General features: G+C 37.5%; 1 protein-coding gene across 1 annotated transcript in view; it reads right to left on the reverse strand.

Annotated features, from left to right (window-relative positions):
- Nucleotides 1-23,580, reverse strand: part of Pola1 (DNA polymerase alpha 1, catalytic subunit) — a 318,206-nt gene that overhangs the window by 271,948 nt on the left and 22,678 nt on the right. The window contains exons 11-18 of the mRNA XM_005370712.3: nucleotides 17,765-17,877; nucleotides 16,522-16,638; nucleotides 15,167-15,241; nucleotides 14,228-14,366; nucleotides 12,339-12,493; nucleotides 5,148-5,232; nucleotides 3,945-4,006; nucleotides 2,414-2,503 (exon numbers count right to left, since the gene is read on the reverse strand). Coding sequence (XP_005370769.1) covers nucleotides 2,414-2,503; nucleotides 3,945-4,006; nucleotides 5,148-5,232; nucleotides 12,339-12,493; nucleotides 14,228-14,366; nucleotides 15,167-15,241; nucleotides 16,522-16,638; nucleotides 17,765-17,877 — 836 coding nt within the window. The remainder of the gene's footprint in view (nucleotides 1-2,413; nucleotides 2,504-3,944; nucleotides 4,007-5,147; nucleotides 5,233-12,338; nucleotides 12,494-14,227; nucleotides 14,367-15,166; nucleotides 15,242-16,521; nucleotides 16,639-17,764; nucleotides 17,878-23,580) is intronic.

The following is a 23,580-nucleotide window of genomic DNA, read 5'->3' on the forward strand; positions in this document are numbered from 1 at the left end:
TTCGAGACCAGCCTGGTCAACAAGAGCTAGTTCCAGGACAGGCTCCAAAGCTACAGAGAAACCCCTGCTCAAAAAAAAAAAAAAAAACAAACAAACGAACAAAAAAAAAAGTTTATGGAACCAGAGACATGGTTTAGCATTTAAGAGCTCTGGCAGCCCTTCCACAGGTCCTGAGTTCAATTCCCAGCAACCACTTGGTGGCTCACAACCATCTGTAGTGGGATCTATACCCTCTTCTGATAAAGTCAAGAGCACTCATATACATAAAGTAAATAAATAAATCTTTAAAAAAGAAAAAATAAAAGTTATTTAACACAACCTCAGTTTTCTATAATTTCCAATTTATATCATTTGATTAACATTTTTAACATAGCTAGGTTTACTAAAAAATCATGATGTTTCAAATAATTCAGATCAATCCATAGATTATTTTAATTAAAGATATATACTACCACTTAGAATAAACAACATTTTATTGGAGATTGAACGAACTAGTAGTTGTGAGGGTCTGGAGAAATAATGCTCTAAAGTAGTGGTTCTCAACTGTCCTAATGCTGGGACACTTTAATACAGTTCCTTATTGTGGTGACTCCATGCTACTTCATAACTGTAATTTTGCTACTGTGATAAATTGTAATGTAAATATCTGTGCTTTCAAACTGTCTTAAGCAATCCCTGTGAAAGGGTCATTCAACCCCTCCAGGGGGTCGCAAACCACAGGCTGAGAACCACTGGTCTAGAGTTTTAATTTTAAAAGATAAAGAGCAACAGAGATAGCAACAGAGCAATATTGGAGGTGGTGACAAATGCACATTATGAATGCATATAGTACCAATGAATCTACATTTAAAGGTGGTTAAAATGACTAATTTTAGGTTATAAAAAGCTTACCACTACATGAATGTACATATACTGTACATATTTATTTACTGCCATAATATATAGATATATAAAACATATATATCTTATGTACTGCCGTAATATATAATATAAATATGTATACATATATCTACATATTTATGGCAGTTTATTTATTAATAAAGGAACAGAGGGACAGGACAAAAACTTATTTCCAAATTATTATGACTAGGGTCTCATCTTGCATCTGGATCTGTCATGTACTGCTCTCTAATACCTTAGGCTGGGTATCCCAGGCTCATAACATCTACTTGTCATTCAAAAGACTGTTTTTAAACGGTGGTATGGGTCTACTGCTAAGTCACAGCACTGTATATAAAATCTTTCTGGCACTTTAAAGAAAGGTCCTGAAATAATATAAGGTTATACAGACTTTGGCAACATTCCATATACAGATATAAGCTACACCACTACCAGCTAAGGTGTCCAACAGGAAAAAGGAGGTTGAAGACACAGTAAACAATCTTTTTGTTCTCTCCAGAATGCACTATAGAACCTTGGATCTGGGCTTTCCACACAGGAAGCACTCTAAAACTGAGCAATAACCCCAGCCTCTCATTATTTTTTTCTCAAATATCTACTTATCTCTATTCTTACATCACAAGTTGTTGATGTAACCAAATAATATCACATTTAAAACATATAGGAATTGGTAGCCTACCCACTGCTTAAAAAAATATAAAATCAGATTGATCCAGTAACTCAGACAAAAGAAAAGAAAGAATTAGGATCGAGAAGCCTCTTAAACTAAGGAAGGTCAGAGAATACACAAAAGGAAAATGGGCTTTACTACAAGGAAAAGGTACGAATCAACTACCTTACAGTCCGATGAGAATACAGTAAATTGCCAAGATGAAAAACAAATCTCTACCCCTGAGCTCTCAAAGGAATCATAAAGATCCACTGAGCTCTTAAAATATTTACTTTTGTATTTGTAATTTATCCCAAACCAAGAAAATCAATTAGAACCATGAAGATATTGGCAAATTACACATATTCACTTATCAGTGTGCTACAAGAATCTAGCAATTTAAGCCAGGCGGTGGTGGCGCACACCTTTAATCCCAGCACTTGGGAGGCAGAGGCAGGTGGATCTCTATGAGTTCCCAGCCTGGTCTACCAGAGCTAGTTCCAGGACAGTTAGGACTGTTACACAGTAAAACTCTGTCTCAAAAAAAAAATTACGAATCTAGCAATTTATACATATTCGTTTACTGAAGTGCTACTTTGTTAATGGAGGTAACTAAATATCCTGAGCTGACTTCTAATTCAAGAACTGCTCTTACACCAGGAAAAACTATCTAGCATGGGTTAGGATTATTCCTCCTTAGACAGATGAGCAAATCTCACCAATCCAAGGGGTCATTTAATTCTAAAACATCCTTTGATACTCAAAAGTAAATAATCAATAAAAAGCAAATCACCAAGAGAGTTGCACAGAAAAGAATGAAGGAATGAAAACACTTCCCCATGACATGATCAAATATCTACTCACCACAAGAATATCAGGATCAATTTTGTGAACTTTTGCAAGGAAAAATCCTAGCAAAGTTCTTTCTGTTGCAGCAATCTCAACCTTCATATTCTGTTAAGATACCAATCAAGACTTTAAAATATCACAAGCCTTATTTTCTTGCCCAACCAGGGTAAGATTTCTTAGTGTTAAATGTAATCATTCACTTCTAAACAAGATATAGCAATAAAATTTCTGATCCAGGTTTTGCATAATAATAACTGCACAAAATCTCTGAGGACCTCATTCTAGTAATATGCATGTAAATCATGCAAAAATTTAAGTGCTAAGCAACATCAAGAGCAGAAATGTCCTTCCACAGAGACATGTTTGTAAACTGGACACATTTAAAGCGTATAAATCAGAGTGTCTTTCCAAAACATTGCTTTTTTTGCTATATAATCCCTGGAAGACTTTGTTGTTTATGTATTTATCAAAGAAATCCCAAGGAGTCTATAAACTAATCTCAAATAGCAGGATGAGAAACAATAAATAAGAAACTAAAACAAACATGTACTGAAGAATTGCAATATATTACATTTTCGGTTGTGAGGCTAGCCTTAAATGTCTGAGCAATCTCTCCAGCCCAGGAATTGCAATGTCTTAAATAAAAATACCAACCCTCACACAAAAGAAACACAACTTGGATTAGTGAATATCTATCAGGTACTCAAAACTGCTCATATTAAAACGCTTTTAAAACAAAGGTTGATTACTATTATGTTTTCTATAGCTCAGTTTTTAAAAATGTCACTTTGACTTTACGGGAATTTTCCTAGGTCATTTTATTTGAATAGATAATTCAGGACAGATCACAAATGACAGTAATACAATAGTAACCCTTACCTCTAAGAAGCCAACTGAAACAGCTTTAGAGTGGAACCTTACAAATTGCACCATCTAATTTTGTCACATGAAAATATTAACAAACAAAATAAACCTACAACCTTTACAACACTATCATTTCTCAAAACAAATAATGTACTATTCAAAAACTACATCCTTTAGAGTAAATATATTTATTTTTATAAAGAACTCAGTTCATTATAATGCTTGCACTGCCATTTTATTAAAGATTTATGATACCAACTTCACACAACATACTTGAATTCAGAAATCACTGATGGGCTTGAGTCAGCAAATATAAACCCTGTAAGTACATGGTCTTTTAATACCTACAGTATTCCCAACACTACATGGATTCCCTCAATTTGGAGAGGGGCTCTATCCAACGGTTCCAAAATATGTGATCATTTTAGAAAAGCCTCCATATATGTTAACTGATGGTAGGTTTGAATGTATCCATATCATAATTCCATCATCATCCGAAACTAATTTAAGAATTATTAAACATGTTTAGTTTAGTCTTATATTCATAATGTATTTTATCAAGTTAGTACTATAGTTCAATACACCAAGAAGAGATCTAATAAAGTAAAACATAGAATAGATGCTATTTTCCTATTCTCTTTCCAAACAGATATTCTACACTTAAAAGAAATGAGTAATTTACCTTTTTCTTAATGACTTCTTTGAAAGCACATGGGAAAATACAGTCCTTTGGCTTAGAGACAACTATAGGAAGAAAAACACAAGATTTTGTCACTCATTTTAGACCAATATCAGATAGTACATGTTTCTAAATGGAAATTGCTTTAATATAAATTTCACATGAGCCCTAAAGAGTTAAGAAAGTCAAGATCTCCAGTTAGTCATATTGTTGGACCTCAAAACAACAACCAAGAAGGGACCCTTATGTCTGTATAACTGTACAAAATGCTTTGATCAAACGTTTGTTTTCCATCCAAGTTAGAATGGAGGACTAAAACAATCTTTCCCAAAGGAAATCCAATTACCATAAAAGCTTCAAAGAAAAACTTAGCTCAACTTTCTTAAAACTGAGAGGTACTGTGGACCAAGGCTTCTGCTACTACACAAAAGGCTTCTTCCATACAAAGCAGGTACTCACACAGTGAAATACGCAGAGATAAATAAATGCATGCTAACATGAACCAACAACTATTCTCTTCCAAGTATTTCCTAGACTCTTATCAGTATTCCTAATACTCAAAAAGCCAGACACAAGAGGTTGTTGAAAAGAATCTCTGGTTATGGACTAGAAAAGAATCCAAAAATATAAAACACTGAATCTTAATTCTTACTTTCTTTTTAAACAAAATGCTTACTTAATCAACCAAGCTCTGAACATGGAATGTCAGACTCCTTGAAGACCAACTCACAAAACACACACATACCCCATTCTATGAAACTATTGCACCTACTGAATTTTATGCATAACACAACTGAATTCCAGTTTGGCATACTATAATGTCTCACAAATAGGTAAAGATTCATTTATTCCTTAACATTTTGCCTCATCACAGATTTTATTCAATAAAACTCAAGTTTCCACAGCTGAAAGCAAACATCTTTACTAAAATGTCCTAATTAGGCCAGGCAGTGGTGATGCACACCTTTAATCCAGCACTCGGGAGGCAGAGGCAGGTAGATCTCTGTGAGTTCGAGGCCAGCCTGGTCTACAAGAGCTAGTTCCAGGACAGGCTCCAAAGCTACAGAGAAACCCTGTCTCAGAACCCCGCTCCAAAAAATGCCCTAACTACTCTCAAAAGCAAGTTTCAAAATACAAAGTTACTTATTCAACTGACAAAGAAAAATAAAATCAAAAAAGAAAAATCAAACTCTTAAAAATACATACCACAGAAATGCGTCTGAAAGGGAGGCTTTGGAGGTGCTTTATCTAATGCAAAACTGTGATGGACGAGAGCTGCAATAGCAATAATCTGCAAAGAAAGGAGCGGGGAAAATCAGATACCTACTATATGTTTTACATTACCACAAGAACTACTAGGAATAATAAAACATATTTTAATACATAAAAATTCCTTTCACTTTTTAAAGAAAGTGTTTAAAGCTCTGACAAAGGGTTAGTATCTACAATATAGATAGAACTAAGCATCAAGAAAACTATTACCAAACTAAAAACTGGGGCATGGAACTAAACGAAATTCTTAGAAGAAGAAATGCAAAATGCTGAGAAGTATGTTTTCAAATATTCAACATCGTTAGCTATCTGGGAAATGCAAATTAAAACTGTGATGCCCACCAACTGATGAATGAATACTGAAAATGTACACATATACACAATGGCATATTATAAAATTCTCAAGCAATGGGCATAGCTGGAAACCAGAATTCTAAGTGGGGTAACCCAAACCCAGAAAGACAAATACTGTATGTTTTCTCTCATATGTGGATGCTAGCTGACTCTTTAGAATGTGTGTTTAAACTGAAGGAGCCATAGAAGGTAGGAAACTAGTAAGCAGTCATGGGTGGGGGAGATTTCAAGAAAAGTGGGATAGAACTCAAGGTTCTTTACATGCAAACAACCACAGGTTCTTACACTCCTTCCCCCTCTTCTGCAATGATCCCTGAGCCTTGAGGAATAAGGTATGATATAGATGCCCATTTAGAAGCGAGCACTCCATAGCCTCTTATTCTCTGCACTTTGACTAGTTTTGGATTTCTGTACTAATTACCATCTATTGTGAAAAGAATCTTCTCTGATGAAGGATACGCTACTCTATGGGCATTAAGATAAAAACTTGCTACTCTATGGGCATTAAGATAAAAACTTATCTAATACTGTTTCCATTTATCAGATTCTTTCCTAGGGCCTATGACCTAGCTAATCAGGGAGTCACAGCCCAGTCAATGGACAGTTCCAGTCTTGAGGTCTGTCTTATGGAACAAGCTTAAAGTAAAATCAGAAAGTGGTTGGTTACTCCTGTAACATTCATATATGTGCTGGCTAGTTCTTGACATTTTTTGTTCTTGTTGTTTCTGTTTTTGTTGTTTTTTTTTTGTTTTCCAACTTGACACAAGATAGAGTTAACAGGGAAGAGGAACCTCAGTTGGGAAAATACCTCCATCCACATTGTCTGTAGGCAAGTCTGTAGGGCATTTCTTGATTATTGATTTATGTGGGTGAGCCTAGGCTGGGGTGGAGGGGTGGTGGTGGGGAAGGGGTATACCTCCCCTGGGCAAATGGACTCCTGATTAGGTGATCCTGAGCTATATAAGAAAGCAGGAGCGGTGGTGGCGCACGCCTTTAATCCCAGCACTCTGGAGGCAGAGGCAGGTGGATCTCTGTGAGTTCGAGGCCAGCCTGGTCTACAAGCACTAGTGCCAGGACAGGCTCCAAAGCTACAGAGAAACCCTGTCTCGAAAAAAAAAAAAAAGCAGGCTAAGCAAGCAATGATAGCAAGCAGGTAAGCAGCATTCTTCCATGGCTTCTGCTTCAGTTCTTGCCTTTAGGTTCCTGCTTTTATTTCCTACCCTCACTGATAGACTCTTATCTGGAAATGTAAACTGAAATAAACTCCTTCCTCCCCATGTGGTTTTTGGTTCTGGTGTTTGATCACAGCAATAGAAACCGTAAGTAAGATAATGTCACTATTGTACCAGTGGACAAATCTTGCCAGGCTGGTTATTGTAACTTTTAGGATTCACAGCTAGGTAAGAGTGTTCAATACTTTCTTCCCCAGTAGCAAAAGTAGAACCTTCTGGCATTATTAAAGCTAGGCTGGCTAAGTGGTGGTGCTGCCTCCCAACAGTCAGGAGGCAGAGGCAGGTGGATCTCTGAGTTTGAGCCCAGCCTAGTCTACAAGAGCTAGTTACAGGAGAGGCTCCAAATCTACAGAGAAACCCTGTCTCCAAAACCCCAAAAGCTAGCCTGTATGGATGAAACTTAAAACTTATAGATTGGTACCAGCTTGATTTCTTTATATTCCGTGACTCAGGTATGTGCTGTCATTTGTAATAGTGTATAACTGTCAAGGGACACTCACAGGGAGTGACACTATTAGGAGGTGTAGCTTTGTTGGAGTGGTTATGGCCTTGTTGGAGGAAGTTGAGAGGGAAACATGGTGAGGAGATAGAAGATAACTGGAACGGAATGCGGAGGTGGATTTGATAAAAACACATATGCAAAGTGATTCCCACTGAAAAGATTTATTTATATGTGTACACACACACATACACACACATCTGTGTATGTCACATATGTGCAGGTACCCATGGAGACTAGAAGAGGATATTAGATACTCTGGAGCAGGAGTTACAGGTAGCTGTGAGCTGCCTGACATAAATGCTAGAAAGTGAACTCAGGTTCTCTTCAAGAGACGCATGGATTGTTAGCTACTAGGCCATCTATCTGGGCTCTTTTAACTCTACTTGTAAAAATATTTAAGCAGATTTAAAATTGAGTAAAAATTAATAAAACTAATTCCCATACACTCATAGTTGGGTTTCAATTATCATTTTTCCTAGGTCTATTTCAGTAAGAGTCTTCAAAAGTGTTTTTCAATCTCAGTACTACTGGTATTTCATGTCAAACAATTCTTTATGAGGGCTGTTCAATGCACTACACAATGTTAAGACTTACTCACTAGGTATTAGCACTGCCATCCTTTTCCCTCCTCATATCTCTGAGTTATACCAACCCAAAACATCTCTCAACATTGACAAGTAAACCTTCAACAGCCAAATCTTACCCAGTCAAAAATAATCACTCTAAAAGAACACTTTTTTAAATGTAGTCATGTTTTTTCTTTTATTTTTAAAATCCTTATCTTTATTTTTATTTTATGTGTATACACATACATACATATAACCTGTGTACCGTAAGATGGTAAGACCCTATTACAAAGGACACCACATATTTGCGATGTAGGACATGAAAAGAAAATCAAGTTGGGAAACCAATGGAAGTTTCATCCATACAGACTAGTTTTAATAGTGCCAGAAGGTTCTATTTGTGCTACAAGGGAAGAAGAGTATTGAATACTCTTACCCAGCTGTGAACCCTAGAAGCTACTACTAGCCTGGAGGTCAGAATGAGCACTGCATTCCCAGGACTGGTGCTAAAGTTAGGTGTGAGCTGTGGGTGCTGGGAATGGAACCTTGGTCCTCTGGAAGAGCAGCCAGTGCTCTGATCATCTATCCGGTCCTTGATAGTCTGTATATCTCAACAGGGTTATTTGACACCTTCTCCTGTCTCTGTAATATCTACAAATTCAGTTAGATCAAAAGACTTGATCAAAGCCAGGTTCAAACTGCTTGCAAGATTTTAGATGTGTTACTGATTATTTCTATTAGAAGGCACATGTCTGCTTCTCTGTTTCAGTAATATGAGTGTCCACTGGTGATCATTACTTAGACCAGTGGTTCTCAACCTTCCTTTTACTATGACCCTTTAATACAGTTCCTCATGTTGTGATGACCCCCAACTTTTGTCGGATATTTGTACACTGTGTGAAGATATACTGCTGTGATTGGTGTAATAAAGAGCTGAACGGCCAATAGCTAGGTAGGAGAGGATAGGCAGGATTTCTGGCAGAGAGAGAGGAAATGAGAGGGATGAATCTAGGTGCAAGGGAGTCACTGTACAGAGATGAAGGTAATGAACAACATGTCACAACACAAATTTAAAAATATGGGTTAATTTAAGTTATATGAACTACTTAGGAAAAAGCCTAAGCTAAGGCCAAGCTTTCATAATTAATAAGTCCTCAGGTCATTACTTGTTGGTTAGTGGTCCAAATATAGTTTGACAAGAAAGCTTGTTACACCCAACCATAAAATTATTTTGTTGCTACTTCAGAAATGTAATTTTGCTACTATTATGAATCACAACGTAAATATTTAATATGTAGGATATTTGATATGTAACTCCCAAAGGGGTCACAACCAACAGGGTGAGAACCAACTTAGACCCATTTCACTAGGGATTACAAATTGGTCGTTTTTTTCCCTCATCATGTACTAAAAACTTCTAAGTAGAGCAATTTCACATTTCAATTAACTGGCATCAAGAAGTATTTATCCCAGAAAAGTCAGGACAAACACTTGACTTGGTTTTTTTTCTTTTTTATGTTTTCAAATGAGTTAGTTCCCTAGTTTCCCTCATGAAGTGATTAATGTGGTGGTATTGTTTGACATTTATGTGTTTATTATAACTTAGGAACTTGTTTATCTGATATTTCCATCTGTAACAGTTATCCTTCTGATGCTCATAGTGCCCCATATTTTGCATAGGAGACTTTTCAACTTTTCAACTTGTTTCCTGAGTCACCTGTATCTTCAGAAAATTTTAATAACGCCCTTGCTTTCTGATATAACAAAATATTCCAGGCTTACCTTATATATTTCCTGCTCTGAATCAGCCTTTTCTCCACAAATTCCTATTCCCTTTGTTAAGAAATGGTATCACTCTAGGAACGGGTATCTCTCTTAATTTGAACCAAGTACTAATTAATTAAATCTTTCCTCAATACTTAATTATTAACACTGGCTATCTACTATGTTAACTTATTTGAAAAATCAAGGGCATGGAGCATCACTCAGTGGTATAATAAGCTTATCAAGTGCAAAGTCTTGAGTGAATCCTCAATACTTCCAAAAATCAGTAAGAAAATGAATAAGTAAAATCTCAGATTATATACTAAAAGAAAACATTTGTCAAATGTTATTTTTTAAATCATAAGTATCAAAAAGACTTAGAAGAAAACATAGAGAAGCTTTGATTAACCAAAGTAAGACAAATATACCCATGAAAAACAACAAGCTAGGTGGGGCAGCAGTCCTGTAGTGAAAGCCATTTGGGAGACTGAGGTGGAAGGAATTCATTAACACATACGTTCAAGACCTGGGCAATAGAGTAAAACCCTAATTCAATAGTAATAATAGTAATGATGAATGCCATAGATTAAAACTATCAAATAGACCACAAGTAACAGGACAGAGATTGTTGAGCAGGCAAAGATGCTTGCCACCAAGCCTAACAACCAAAATTAAATCCCTAGGACATAGAGGAAAAAGAGAACTATTGCCTATAAATTGTGCTCTGACCTCCAAACACATGTTGTGACATGTATGTGTCTACACACCACACTGACACATGCACAAAAATATAATTAAAAATTCTGGAATTTAAAAAAAATTAATAATATAAAATACAGGGACATCATGAACACATAAAATCTATGTACAAAAAAGTCAAAGCAAAAACAAAGATAACTGATGCTCAAGTTCCCAACCCCCTACTTTGAAAATCTGAAATTAAAGCAGTTAGCCTGTTGTTCCTATACAATGTAATCAAGTAATTGCCAGTTAATGAAGGTAACTTTACAGAAAAATTTAACTCATAAACATGGACATAATTAGAAAGCCACCACTCCTACAGTACCTCTCTAGTGGGGTAAATTTATCTCCTTTTCCCTCTGAATAATATCTAGTAATGGCAATAGGAATTTTTCAGTTGTCACAACTAGGAGGAAGTGGTGCTACTTGCATCTAGTAGATAGAGGCTTAGAGATATTATTAAACCTGTGACACACAGAACAGTGCTTCAGAACAAAGAACCACCCAGCCCAAAACATTTGCAGTTGCCAAGGTTAATAAACTTTATGAAGAGCTCATAGAAAAATTGATGATGACCACTAATTGATCCCATTAACCAATCCCAGCCTGAACAGTTTGACTAGGCATTACCTGCCTTCTGAAATATCCAATATTAAGTATATTGGCCACCTACCCATGAATTTTCTGTATAAAAAGCTAAATTTTAATCTAATTAACTTTAGCGTTAATGTGACACACTGCAGAACAAAGGACAGAATTGAGTGTGGCACACTCAAGTCAGAAATGTTTTAGGCTCTTCAGACCATATAACCTGTCATTACAATCTGATTGTTATTGTAGTACAAATCTGAAAACCTACTGTATCTCAATAAAATTTTATTTACAAAAGCAGGTGGTAGGTTGAATTTAGCTCATAGGCTACTCTGTGTCAGCATCGGGTATAGAAGATTCCTAATGGTACCCTAACAAACATACACAAAAAAATGGGGCTTCCTATGTGATCAGTGGTTTTGTAATTATTCCTTAGCATTGAGAAAAACTGAAAGGCGATGGGTGGGAGCTATTGTCTTTAAAAAGAAATTCAAGAAGCATAAAAATGAAATGTTAACCTATGAATCTAATGTGCAAATCTGGATCCAAACAAATCAACTTTGAAAATCATGAGAAACAGATTCTTCCAAATATGTGCTAGAAACTGTAGACTGTATCAAGGAATCATAATGTTAAGTATTCTAATAGTGTAATGTAAGAAAAGTGTGCATTAAGTAAGGATGCGAAATGGCATCAGTTAAGTGCCTGCCAGGCTAGCATGAGAACTTAAGCTTTGATCCCAAACATAAAAAGTCAGGTGTGGCAGCATGTATTTGTAACCTCAGTGCTAGGAGATAGGCAAATCCCTGAAGCTCCTTGGTCAGCCCAGGTAACATGATTGATGAGCGTCAGGTTCAGTAACAGACTCTGTCTCAACAAAGGTAAAAAAAGCAATCAAGTAAAAGCACCCATTATTCACCTCTGACATTCATATGCACAAACGTGTGTGCACACTTGTACACACTCTTACTAACAAATACATATACTACAAACACACATAAGAAAATATGCATATAGTGAGAGACGTATACCAAAGCATGCTGGGGTAAAATGACAGTACCTTTTAAATACTATGAAGGAAAAGGGAAAGAAGGATACAAACATGTGTCACAAAACATTGTTAACTGCTAAACATGTGTGACTGACATAAGGAGCTCATATTATTTTCTTTGTGTCTACTTAAAAAATAAAAAACAAAATATTTCCAGCAATTTAATCCTTTAAAAACGGTGAAATACCAGGCAAATTCAATCCATTCTCTAAAACACGGCCCAGTGCCAAGTTTGCACCCTTTCCCCTCTAAAAGGAAAGCAGATCAAATTCAGGCAAGTATTGTATCTGAGGCGTAAGTACAAACTCTGCCATTTTACTTTACCTCATGCTCATGGCTCTTTACATTTTGCATTGTCTTCATGCTGAAAGACATTACCACAAGTGGAGGAGGACTGACATCTTTAATCACATTCACCAGGTCTGCTTTCAAAGCCACCACCTCAAATTTACACCAACTGATTGGCTGGTTCAAGAGCTCTGAGAAAGAATAGATACAACATATCAATAACTTACTGAAAAAGAAAAAGTACTATAATTATGACATTTTTATTAACAGATGTCTTCAAAGCTATTGTCTACTAAGAATGACATAATATAACATCTACCTAATATAAGCACATTAGTGGGTAGTATGCCAATCCTGCGTGTCTGTGAATAATACACCTGTGCTCATTTGGGGTGAGTAAAGGAGGAGCAATACCTTTTATAATTGTTTTCAAGGAATCCAAGATCAGCTTTAAAAATAACAGCTGTCTTAGAGGAATTTAAAACATTTTAAATAGATGAAGACAAAATAGTATCTTAGATACAAGTGCTAAGATGATCAAGTAACAAGCCAGAGAATTCTGTCCACGTTAGGTTGTGCTTCTCTCCCCTCCAAAGGTCAGCAGTGCACTCTGGAGAACAGTTGTACCCCATCAGTCAGGTTAAAAGAACACTCAAAAAACAACATAATGACCCACACAACTGCCTACACTAAGATCTCCCTCAGACTAAATTGTCAGATATTGGAAATTGATTCCAAGTGTATCACCTATAATCACTCAAGGAAAACATTCAAAAGACAAACACAAAAAAGAAGTAGAAACATTAAATAGACCAATTCTTTAACTTCCCTTAAAAAATCTAAAGAGATCCCATGGAAATTCCTAAACAACTCAGGCTGTTGCTAAAACAAAGGGTTACTCTCTGCAAACTGATAGCAGGGCCCTAATGCCAAAGACAATACTCATACAACTCACTGTAGTGTCTTTGGTGTAGGAAGGTACTCTACAGGTTACCGAAAAAGAAATGTGAACACCAACCCAACCACAAAACCTTTGACCTACAATCTGCCCTGCCTTCAAAATCAAGCTAGGGTAATGGTGACACAGAACTTGGAGTAGCCAGCCAATATCTGATTTTACCTAAGGTGCACTCCACAAGATAGAACCTATACCTGACACTGTTTGAGTAACCAAGAATCAGAGATTAGATAGTCCAGAGACCGATGGTAAAACCAAACACTACTGATCAAAACAGAAGTATCAGTAAAATGACTCCTAATGATATTCTGCTATATTCTTAGATCAGTGCCTTATCCAGTCACCATATGGCTTCCTATGGAAGAAAGGAGCAGCAACAGCCAGACATTATGCAGAAAGAAAGTCTAAATAGGAGATCTCCATCAAATCCCTCCTCGAACCTGTGATTATATAACAGCCAGAGGGGATAGAGAACACCAGGAGAACAAGACCCTCTGAATCAACTAAGCAAGGAGCCTATGAGCTCACAGAGACTGAAGTAGCAAGTGCAGCGCCTTCAAGAGTCTACACCAGGTCCTCTGTATAAAAACGATAGCTATTAGCTTAGTATTTTTATGGGCCTGCTAACTATGAGAATGAGGGAGTCTCTGATTCTTTCTTGTGCCTACTCTTGTGACTTTTTTCCTCCTGTCAAGTTGTCTTGTCCAACTTCAATATGATAGTTTTTGTTTCATCTTATATTTTATTTTGTCATGTTTGGTTGTTATCTCTTAGAAGCCTGTTGTTTTCTAATAAGAGACAGAAAGGAAGTGACTCCAAAGGAGACAGGAGGCAGGAAAGAACTCGAAGGAGTAGATGGAGGAGAAACTATAATCAAGATATACTGTATAAGAAAAAAATCTATTTTCAATAAAAGGAAAGAAAAGTGAAAAAAAATCTTAGGAATCTACTTAGCATTTTTCCTTACGTGGATTTTTTACTTCAAGCCAACAAGGTCCTTTGATCTTTCTGTTCATCAAGAACAATTCCAAGCTAGACGTGTTGGTTCCAAATACATGAGAAAATGTTTCACCTTTCAAATGCTGTGGAAGCTGTGGCATTTCCGCCTGAAGAAGAAAAAACTTCATTTTGTTTAAAACTATTACTTCACATTTTCCCCGTTGATATTTGAAATAAACAAAGCTTCTATGGAGCAACAGAAGAACCCCTTTGATATATAGGAAATGTAATCTACTACAAATGAATCTGAAGCAATTCACAATGGAAAACAAAAACAATTCACTATGACAAAATAATGCATCTTAATGACACCTGTTAGAAGAAAAATAGGACAAGAAGCTCCCTCAAAAGAGAATGTCTGTCCAGAGTTGTCCTGTCTCACTAATAAATAGCCAAGTAAGTACCACTCCATTAGAAGAATGAAAGCAATAGAATGGACCACTAAAATTGTTTTCATGTTATTTTTCATCATCATCACTGTCAAAAAAAATTCCTTTTCCAACAGCAGAATCAAAACACCAGAACAGAGGTAAAAAGGTAACAGTCCAGCTAATACCCAAAGCAACTCCTTTGCCTCTCAGAGGAGCAGGAACAGCACTGTAGCAAATCCTCTCTCACCTTTCCTCTGCTCACCAGACATTTCTGTAGACTGATGAAGTCCAACTCCATCATGCAGCATATCTGTTCCACCTGACAAATGGTTGTGCTATTTCAACTTTCTTATTTGAAGATGTGTACTTGAAAGGCAGCATAACTTATGCTCTATTACTTAATTTTATCTATTTCAATTATTAATGAACTGTGGGCTTCAAGAATCCTGCCAATACTCCTAACTAAAAGCCAGATGAAGATTCAAAGATAAAAAAGTCATTCAAAACTAAGCCCCAGTTTTCTTTGTCTGACTTACCGAGTATCTAACTTCCAAGTACTCAGATTTTTCTGGAACATCAGGTATCTCAAAAGCATAGTTCTTTTCTACTGTCTGGGTAAGCAGATAGTTAAAAAATTATCAGGACAAAGTCTTTGCAAAAATTAAATCAGCCAGTATGATATACACATAATACATATTCGCATATTTAATCATAAGAAATCTAGCATCCTAACAGAACACCAAAATAAACAAAAAAAGATAGTTTTTCTCCTTTCAACTAATACTAGAAACACCTACTGACAAAAATATTAAAGAACATCTCTTGAACACTAGAGAACTTATGAAATAAGTGCACACAAGGGGAACAATAAAAGACTGATTTCTTAAAATGATAATGCACTAAATCATTGCTACTATTTGAAATTAAACAACTGTATCTTGCTGTAAAAACTGACATTATAAATTCACTTCATATGCAGTATCAGCTATGTGTTAAAATTACTATAGTATAAATTATCACTTAATATGAATTAAGTGATTTAACTCTGCAACTTTTGCAATGCGGCTCCTTTTTCAGCACAGAAAACTGACTGCACTTTCCACAGTTACACAGTGGTACACACAGGGCAAAGTTTGAATACACAAGCAATCTAGCCCCAGCACCTACATTCTTTACTATCATACATAATATACTGTTTCCAAAATTTTTGGTTTTGGAGTTTTTTTTATTGCTGTCTGTCTGTAGTGATGGTGATCAAACTTGGGGTACTTTGTACTATTTCTGGAATTTTGAAGATGTGACTCTCAATTTCAGGCTCAAATAATTAAGAGTGTGTTAGCCTATCTTTAGCAACTCAATCCTCCCTTTACTGAAACCATTTATATAGCCAGTATTTTCAAATGGGCTACAGTTCCCACATTCATAGCCAAAGGCATCAATAGCTTAGCAAAATCAAGACAATACACCACACAGATCACACAAAGAGAACATTTTCATTCTGTCAGAAACAGTATCATAGGCATGGATTTTTAAAGACAAAGCCTTACCCATGCTCTTAAGCAAAATTGCACTGGCAATAACTAGTATAAACAAATCAGAATAGTTTCTTCATTTCAGAAAAAAATACATGATATATTGTAGGAACTGGGGGCAACTAATTTGCTTCAAATCATTTTTCTATTCAAATTCATGACCATTATTTTGTAAGTGATTTTAAAAGAAACAAAGTAGTTTTGCAAATTTAGCATACTGTTTTTACATTTACACCTATGAAATTTCCATTTAATGAGTTACAACTATGCAGAAGGCATTCTGCATGAATATGCAGTTAACTATCTGGCAAATCAGAAAATAAACAAGAACCATAAAAAATACAGTATCGAATACAAACCTTGGACTTGAACTTCATTATTTTATATTTTGCTGCAATTTTTGAGTCAAATTCTTCATAAACATCCTTCATTGTAACTGGAGTTGTTGTTTCTTTCCCTGTGTTTAGGTCAATTTTCTGTTATCCCATGGAAAGAATAATAAAGGGAAAAGAGTATAAGTCTTCTCATCCATGAAAAACAGAAGCCTAAATCAATTTTCACCTCTACTCATTTAAACATTGACTAGCACAGTCTTACAAATGAGTGTGAAGGCAAAGACTTAAAAAGTATACTAAACCCAATGTCAAATCCCTCCAGTGCACTATAAAAGCCAATCAGAAATAAAGATGACCAATCCTAAAAAATGGGAAAAACAAGTTTTAAATCCTGGCCCAGAAGTTCCACAGTTAAACTAAGATGGAAAGGGGAAAGGACTGGAGCTTAAAGGGATTTGAGATGTTAAAAGTATAGATAAAGAAGGGAAAGGATTCTCCAAATAAAGGGGAGTCGTGCTGTGTCCGCAGGTATCACTGGTCCTCTCACAGCCTGTAGATGCTGAAATAAAAGCTGCTGTTTGGTAACTGTCAAAAAAAAAAAAGAAGGGAAAGGAAATGGAAATGATTTTGTTAATTAGTCATGGAGATGATGTTACTGCTACCTAGAGAGCAAAAGCATGAAAACTGAATCAAATGCCATTGCAGAGACTTAGTTACAAGTCCATAGTGCTAGGCAAAGGGGGAATAGAAAAAAAGTAAGCATTACATATATTTTAAAATTTATTATTTTTTAAACTATGTCTATGAAGCCTGGCACAGTGACACATCTTTAATCCTGACACTCAGGAGGCAGAGGCTCTTGGAGCTCCATGAGTTCAAGGCCAGCAAGGCCTATATAGTGAGTTCCAGGCCAGCCAGAGTTTATGCATTAAGACCCTGTATCAAAAAATAAACAAACAAAAATTTTGTCTATGTGTGTGTCTATGTATATGAAGGTGCCAGTGGAATCTAGAAAGAATGTCAGATCTCCTAAAGTTCCAGGGGGTTCTAAGCTACCTGATGTGGGTGCCAGGAACTCAACTTGGGTTCTCTGGAAAAACAGTACCAGCTCTTAACCTCTAAGCCATCTTTCCAGCCTCCAGCAATATATATTTTAAGTTTTTATTATAAAAATAGAAAAACTCAGTTATACTTTTTTTTATACTTTTTAAATTAAAATTGTGTCATTCACAATTACTGAGATTAAAAGGTAATCACTAATGTTTACCATTTCACGGGGAAGGAAGTAAAGTGTTCGCTCGATGTTTTTCACCATAACACAACAGCTCACATGGATTTGGGCAGATTCGATCCACACTTTGCCAAACAGAAAAACCACACCTGAAGAAACAAAGGAAAACAAAAGGAAATAAAACTTTCAAGTAAATAGAATTAAAGGGGCAAGTCAAAGGCCCAATGAATTGTGTTCACATATTATACCTAGTTCATATTTGTATTCCCTTATATTCTTCTAAGATCACCAGGTAATAAATACTGTAGCATTAAAATGTGGCTTTGCAAACATCGAGTCACTATTCATAAAAACTGGCTGTCAAGTAAGAACTCCAAAGATTTAATAGCCAACTCAAGAGATGGTCAACTTTGCAAAACCCTGGGCTTCGTGAATTATGAGTAATCAGTACAGCCACTCAAAACAGCCACTGATCTTAAGACACTAAGAAAATTCTGACACATGCAAAGGTTACTGTTCACAAGGCCAATTACTCTAGTTTCCAAGACAGCTCATCAGTGTTTTCTTTTGTCACTCATCCTGGCAGAAAGAAATAAGACCACCCAAGGATTTTCATTTCTGCAGATGATTAAAACTCTTACAAAGATTGTGTAATTTTCAACAAGGAGGTGGGGTGTATAAGTGGGGAATATAAAGAAAAGGAAAGGGAACACAGAGAATAATTTAAAAAAAATCTTCAGAGTAGCACAGAAAATTAAAAGTCATCCTTACAACAGTTAAAGATGAAAAAACAAAATTTCATGCAAAGAAAAAATGAAGACCCTAATATTGGATTCAAAGATTCGAATAGCTCATTTTACAGTCAAACTAATATCACACTTCATGCAACACATTTGACACTGTTTATGCCTCATTTGCCACAAAAAGATCATGGTAAACAAAGATTACATTCCTCCCCCCAAAGTTACTAGCTGAAACCAGGTGCAGTCAGGATTATTCAACCTTGAAAAAGTCATAATGAAGACAGGATATGTTCCGATATGCAAAGAGTAAGATTCTTTTCATAATTATGGTTCATTCAGCAATAACTGACTGACTTAGAATCTGGAAGAAAGTGAGCAACAATAACGGGGTCTTTAAGCATACTCCGTTCTTATTAGCAGCATTGACTTCACCAAAGCTTAGTGATCATTAGCAACCATCATGATGAAACTGTTCAACCCCTTAAGATTACAGCTTTTAAAAGCTATTCTATTTAACCCATTGGCATCATAAACAGAAACATATGCCACTGCAGAGAATGCAACTTGAGAAGTGCCACAGAAAAGGGAATGGACTTAGAGAGGGAAGCAGAGACTTATGACAGGAAAGGGCCAAGGGTACATTTTTCAGTCATGCTGGAGATTGAACTCAGGACCTTACGCATTTTAAGCACATGCTCTGCCACTGAGCTATATTGCATGAAACGTATTTTACATTTATTTATTTTTTTATATCAGTATTGCTCAGGTTGCCCTCAAACTTCTCGCTGAAGAGACCCTTCCACCTCACCTGGGTAACACAAGAGAGCCAACCCTGTTGGCAGAGGTATGGGTGAGCCAGTCTTAAGTTGTTTGTGTGGAAGAGCTGACCCCACTACTCATCTGTCATTCAGAGATGAAGGAAAGATGTCCCCTTACTCCCCGCTACCTGCAACAGACTAATGCGATCACCCGCCCCCTTGCCAACTGCAGCACTCAGGAAAGCAGGCCCTGCTCCTCGCCTAGACATTACAGCAGAGTTGGCCCTGTTGTCTGAAGTATGACCCACCCCATGTTGCAAGCAAATGAGAGCTGTCCCCATTACTCACTCATCTGACATGAGGTCACATGGGTAGAGAAATACCAACCATTCCCTCACCAACACACACCCCCATCAATGTCTGAGACAGATGGAGGAGCTGGTTCTGGAGTCGTAAGAGTGGGAGGGCTGTCCCTGACACTCACCAGCTGCAGCACTTGGGAGAATGGCCTCTGCACCTCACCTGAGCAACATAGTAGAGCTGACTCTGATAGTGTAGGTGCTTGAGAGACAACCCTGAGGGCATGAGAACAGGAGAACTGGTTCCATTCCTTATTCACTGCTGCTGGGGCAAAGCTGGAGAGTTCACCCTGGTGGTGAGGACAGGGGAGAACTGGCAGGCTCACCAACCCTGCAGCTGCCCAAGCCCAGAACCAGGATTAGGAATTGGCCCACCCCAATATCCAACCCATTTATGTTCTTCTGGAGCACATGAAGTGGTCTGACCCTGACTCAGAGCTGCAGGATCTCCAAACCACAGGGCAAAAACAGGATATCCAAGAATCTCAGTGAGGGCCCAACAATGTAACAAAAACCAAGGCCTTGAACCAGACCAATGACGCTTTGCAAAGAATACTTGCAAGTAATGATATATGGACAAAGGGGTTTACTCTGTGATCCACTGTGTCACACTGTAGCTTCTGTGATAGAGATTTTTAATTTTTCCCTTTTTTCTTTCTTTCTCTTAAATTTTGTTTTATTGGGGGGATTACAGGAGTAGAGGGCAGATGCGAAGGGGCAGGGAAATGAATGGAATCAAGATGCATGATGTGAAAGATACATTGAATAAATAAAAATTTTTAAAAAGTAAGAATCCATAACAACATCATCATGCCCTAGCTAAAGTGGAGTTAGTTAAGATACCATTTCTGAGCTTGACTATAACTGCCTAAGAAACTAAGATAAGGCTACATGCTACCTAAGTGGTTCTGAGAGAACATATAAATATTTGCTAAGAGAAAGTATATGATCTGACAATTCCTCTAGGAACCATTAACATTTTTCTAGGTAATATCCAGTTAGCTTTATTTAAATCAGGTCTCCAAGTCAAACAGTTAGTCATCCTTCTTACATACTTGCTTTACTAATATACAGTTATTCCCTCAGGTTTCATTAAATGCAGTCTCCAGGAAATCATTCTGAAAAATACCACTTATATCCACCACAGATCCCAAGATATCTAAATGCAGACAATTCTATTTCAGGTGTATATGGTATTTTATACTAATCAAACAGACCATGGTGATTCTGACTATATTGACTCTGATCCTTTAACAAAGATTCCTACACTATACTGGGCCCACAGGAAATTCTCCTCATCTCTTAATTTAATCAAATCTATAAAGTCTGCCTCACAAGTTATAAGCATATATAAAAATGCAGATGTCAGTATACAAATACCTGAGGTTTTAGCATTTATATATTGGGAGGGGAGTGTCAAAGTCTTGCAGGATAACCTGCAAGAGTCAACTCTCTCCTTCACCATGTAGGTTCTGAGGGCAGAACTCAGGTCACCAAGCTAATCAGCCTTTACCTGCTAAACCACTTTCAGCTCCTATTGTAAAAAGACTAACTTTGAGGAAAGGGTCCTTATGCTGCTTATAACACTTTAATTCTACACAACTAAACTTTTCCATAGGTCTTAACAGAAAACAATACAGAAGACGTGAACCCCAAGGCTAACAAAGGCAGCTAGCTACTCAAATGCAGTTGTAATACCCACAGTTAAGTCATTCTGAATGCCAGAATTCATTTAATGAATCATGGTAAGTGAAAAGTTGTTTTCCCTTCTGTTGATGAGCAAAGAGGCTAAAGACAAAAACACACACACACACACATACACACACACACACACACACACACACGTTTCCACTACTTCACTTGGGAGTACTTTTTAATTTCTTAAAAACTTAACCTGAAGAACATAAAACAAGTTCAATCTGGTAGCAGAGACACAGACCCAGAAACAGCCATAGAAAAGACATCTGTTCAGTTCAAGGAGTGGTGTGGGAGGTTCTTCTGTATATGTGTTGTTTTTATTGGTTAATGAATATTGACAGGCTTTGGGGGAGCCTAGGCAGTTTGGATGCTCACCTTATTAAACCTGGATGGAGGTGGGCAGTCCTTGGACTTCCCACAGGTCAGGGAACCCTGATTGCTCTTCGAGCTGATGAGGGAGGGGGACTTGATCGGGGGAGGGGGAGGGAAATGGGAGGCAGTGGCGGGGAGGAGGCAGAAATCCTTAATAAATAAATAAAATTAAAAAAATGAATATTGACAGGGCAGAGTAGAGCTAGGTGGGGAAAATTAAACTAAATACTGGGGAAAGAAGGCAGAGTCAGGGAGAACCCATGTAACCCCACTGGAGACAGATGCCAGATCTAGACAAAACTTTACCCAGTAAGCCACAGCCACATGGTGATACACAGATTAATAGAAATGAGTTAAGCAAAGATATAAGAACTAGCTAGCAATATGCTTAAGCGATTTGCCAAGCAGTGATTTAAATAACATAGTTTCTGAATGGTTATTTCGAGTCTGGGCAGCCAGGAACAAACAAGTGGCTCCTACTACTAAAGACCTTCTCAGACAGGTATTGTGTTCAAAATGGAGTAATATACCTCTGACATCACAATGGTGTTCTGAGCTTAGGTGATTTTTTTCCCCTACAAGAGGGAATAACAATATCCTCACTGGATGCTCAGCCCTACAAATTCATAAAGAATATTCTCTTTGTTCTATTATTGGACAGCCATTTTAGTCAACCCACTACTAGCATTTTGTGAGTCAAGAATTCACAGAATTAGCTCATTAGAATGACCAGGGAGAAACCCAGTGTGAAACCTGGTGGTGACACACACCTTTACTCCCAACACTTAAGAGGCAGATCATGTGAGTTTGAGGCCAGCATGGTCTACAGTGCTAGTTCCAGGACAGTCAGGGCTACAAAGAAGAACCCTATCTCAGAAAGCAAACAAAGAAAAAAAAGAAGAATAACCAGGGTCAGTCTTGACTCCTATTTCCTGGCCCCATACAATCTACAAAATGTTTACATCAAAATATAGTTAAAATCTCTTTACTTTTCTATTTCTTTCTTTCTTTTTTTTTTGGTTTTTTGAGACAGGGTTTCTCAGTAGCTTTGGAGCCTGTCCTGGAACTAGCTCTGTAGACCAGGCTGGTCTCGAACTCACAGTGATCCGCCTGTCTCTGCCTCCCGAGTGCTGGGATTAAGTAGTTTTAATTTTTTTTTTTTATTTGTTTGCTTGAGACATAGCACTGGCTGACTTTCACCTTACAGAAACACACCTGCCTTTGCCTCCCAAGTGCTGGAAGGATAGAATAGGCAGGAGCTGGCTCAGGAAGAAGGCACAGAGTAGGGCACCAAGCCTGAGGACCTGAATTCCATCCCTAGGAACCCATGTGCTAAAAAAAATAAAATAAAACTGATTGTTAAATTTTCTATCCTCTGACCTCCATGTGTGCATATGTAAGAAATAAATAATGGAATTTTTAAAAAGTTCAGCCCTCATCAGAGTGTGGTTTGGTGGAGCACGCCTTTAATCCATCTCAACACTTGGAAGGCAGAGGCAGGCAGATCTCTGTGACTTAGTGTCCAGCCTGGTCTAAGTAGTGAGTTACAGGCCACCCAGAAAGACATGGCAACACTCTGTCTGAATTAAGAAAAACAACAAAATGCTCATAGTCAGGAGTGTGGCCCAAGGTCTGAGTCTGGAGCTCAGTTGAGAGTTTGAAATCAGGATTGTTACTCAAGGTCTGGGGGTCAGAGGTGGATGTGATGGTGTGATCCTGAGAGAATGTTTTGAACTCTGAGTCTGAGGTCAAGGCCGGCGTCAGGATTCTGGAGTCAACGGCCTAGAGGGAGCGTGGATAGGATCCGAGTTTGTGAGCACGTCTTGGGGTGGTCCTTAGAAGCAGCCTTGGACTGCCACCCGCGTCCCGGACCCCAGCGGCGCGGCCTCTAGGGGGCGCTGCCGCCCGCCTGCCCGTCGCCC

This window comes from Microtus ochrogaster, unplaced genomic scaffold, assembly GCF_000317375.1.
Source record: "Microtus ochrogaster isolate Prairie Vole_2 unplaced genomic scaffold, MicOch1.0 UNK86, whole genome shotgun sequence".
Lineage (NCBI taxonomy): Eukaryota > Metazoa > Chordata > Mammalia > Rodentia > Cricetidae > Microtus > Microtus ochrogaster.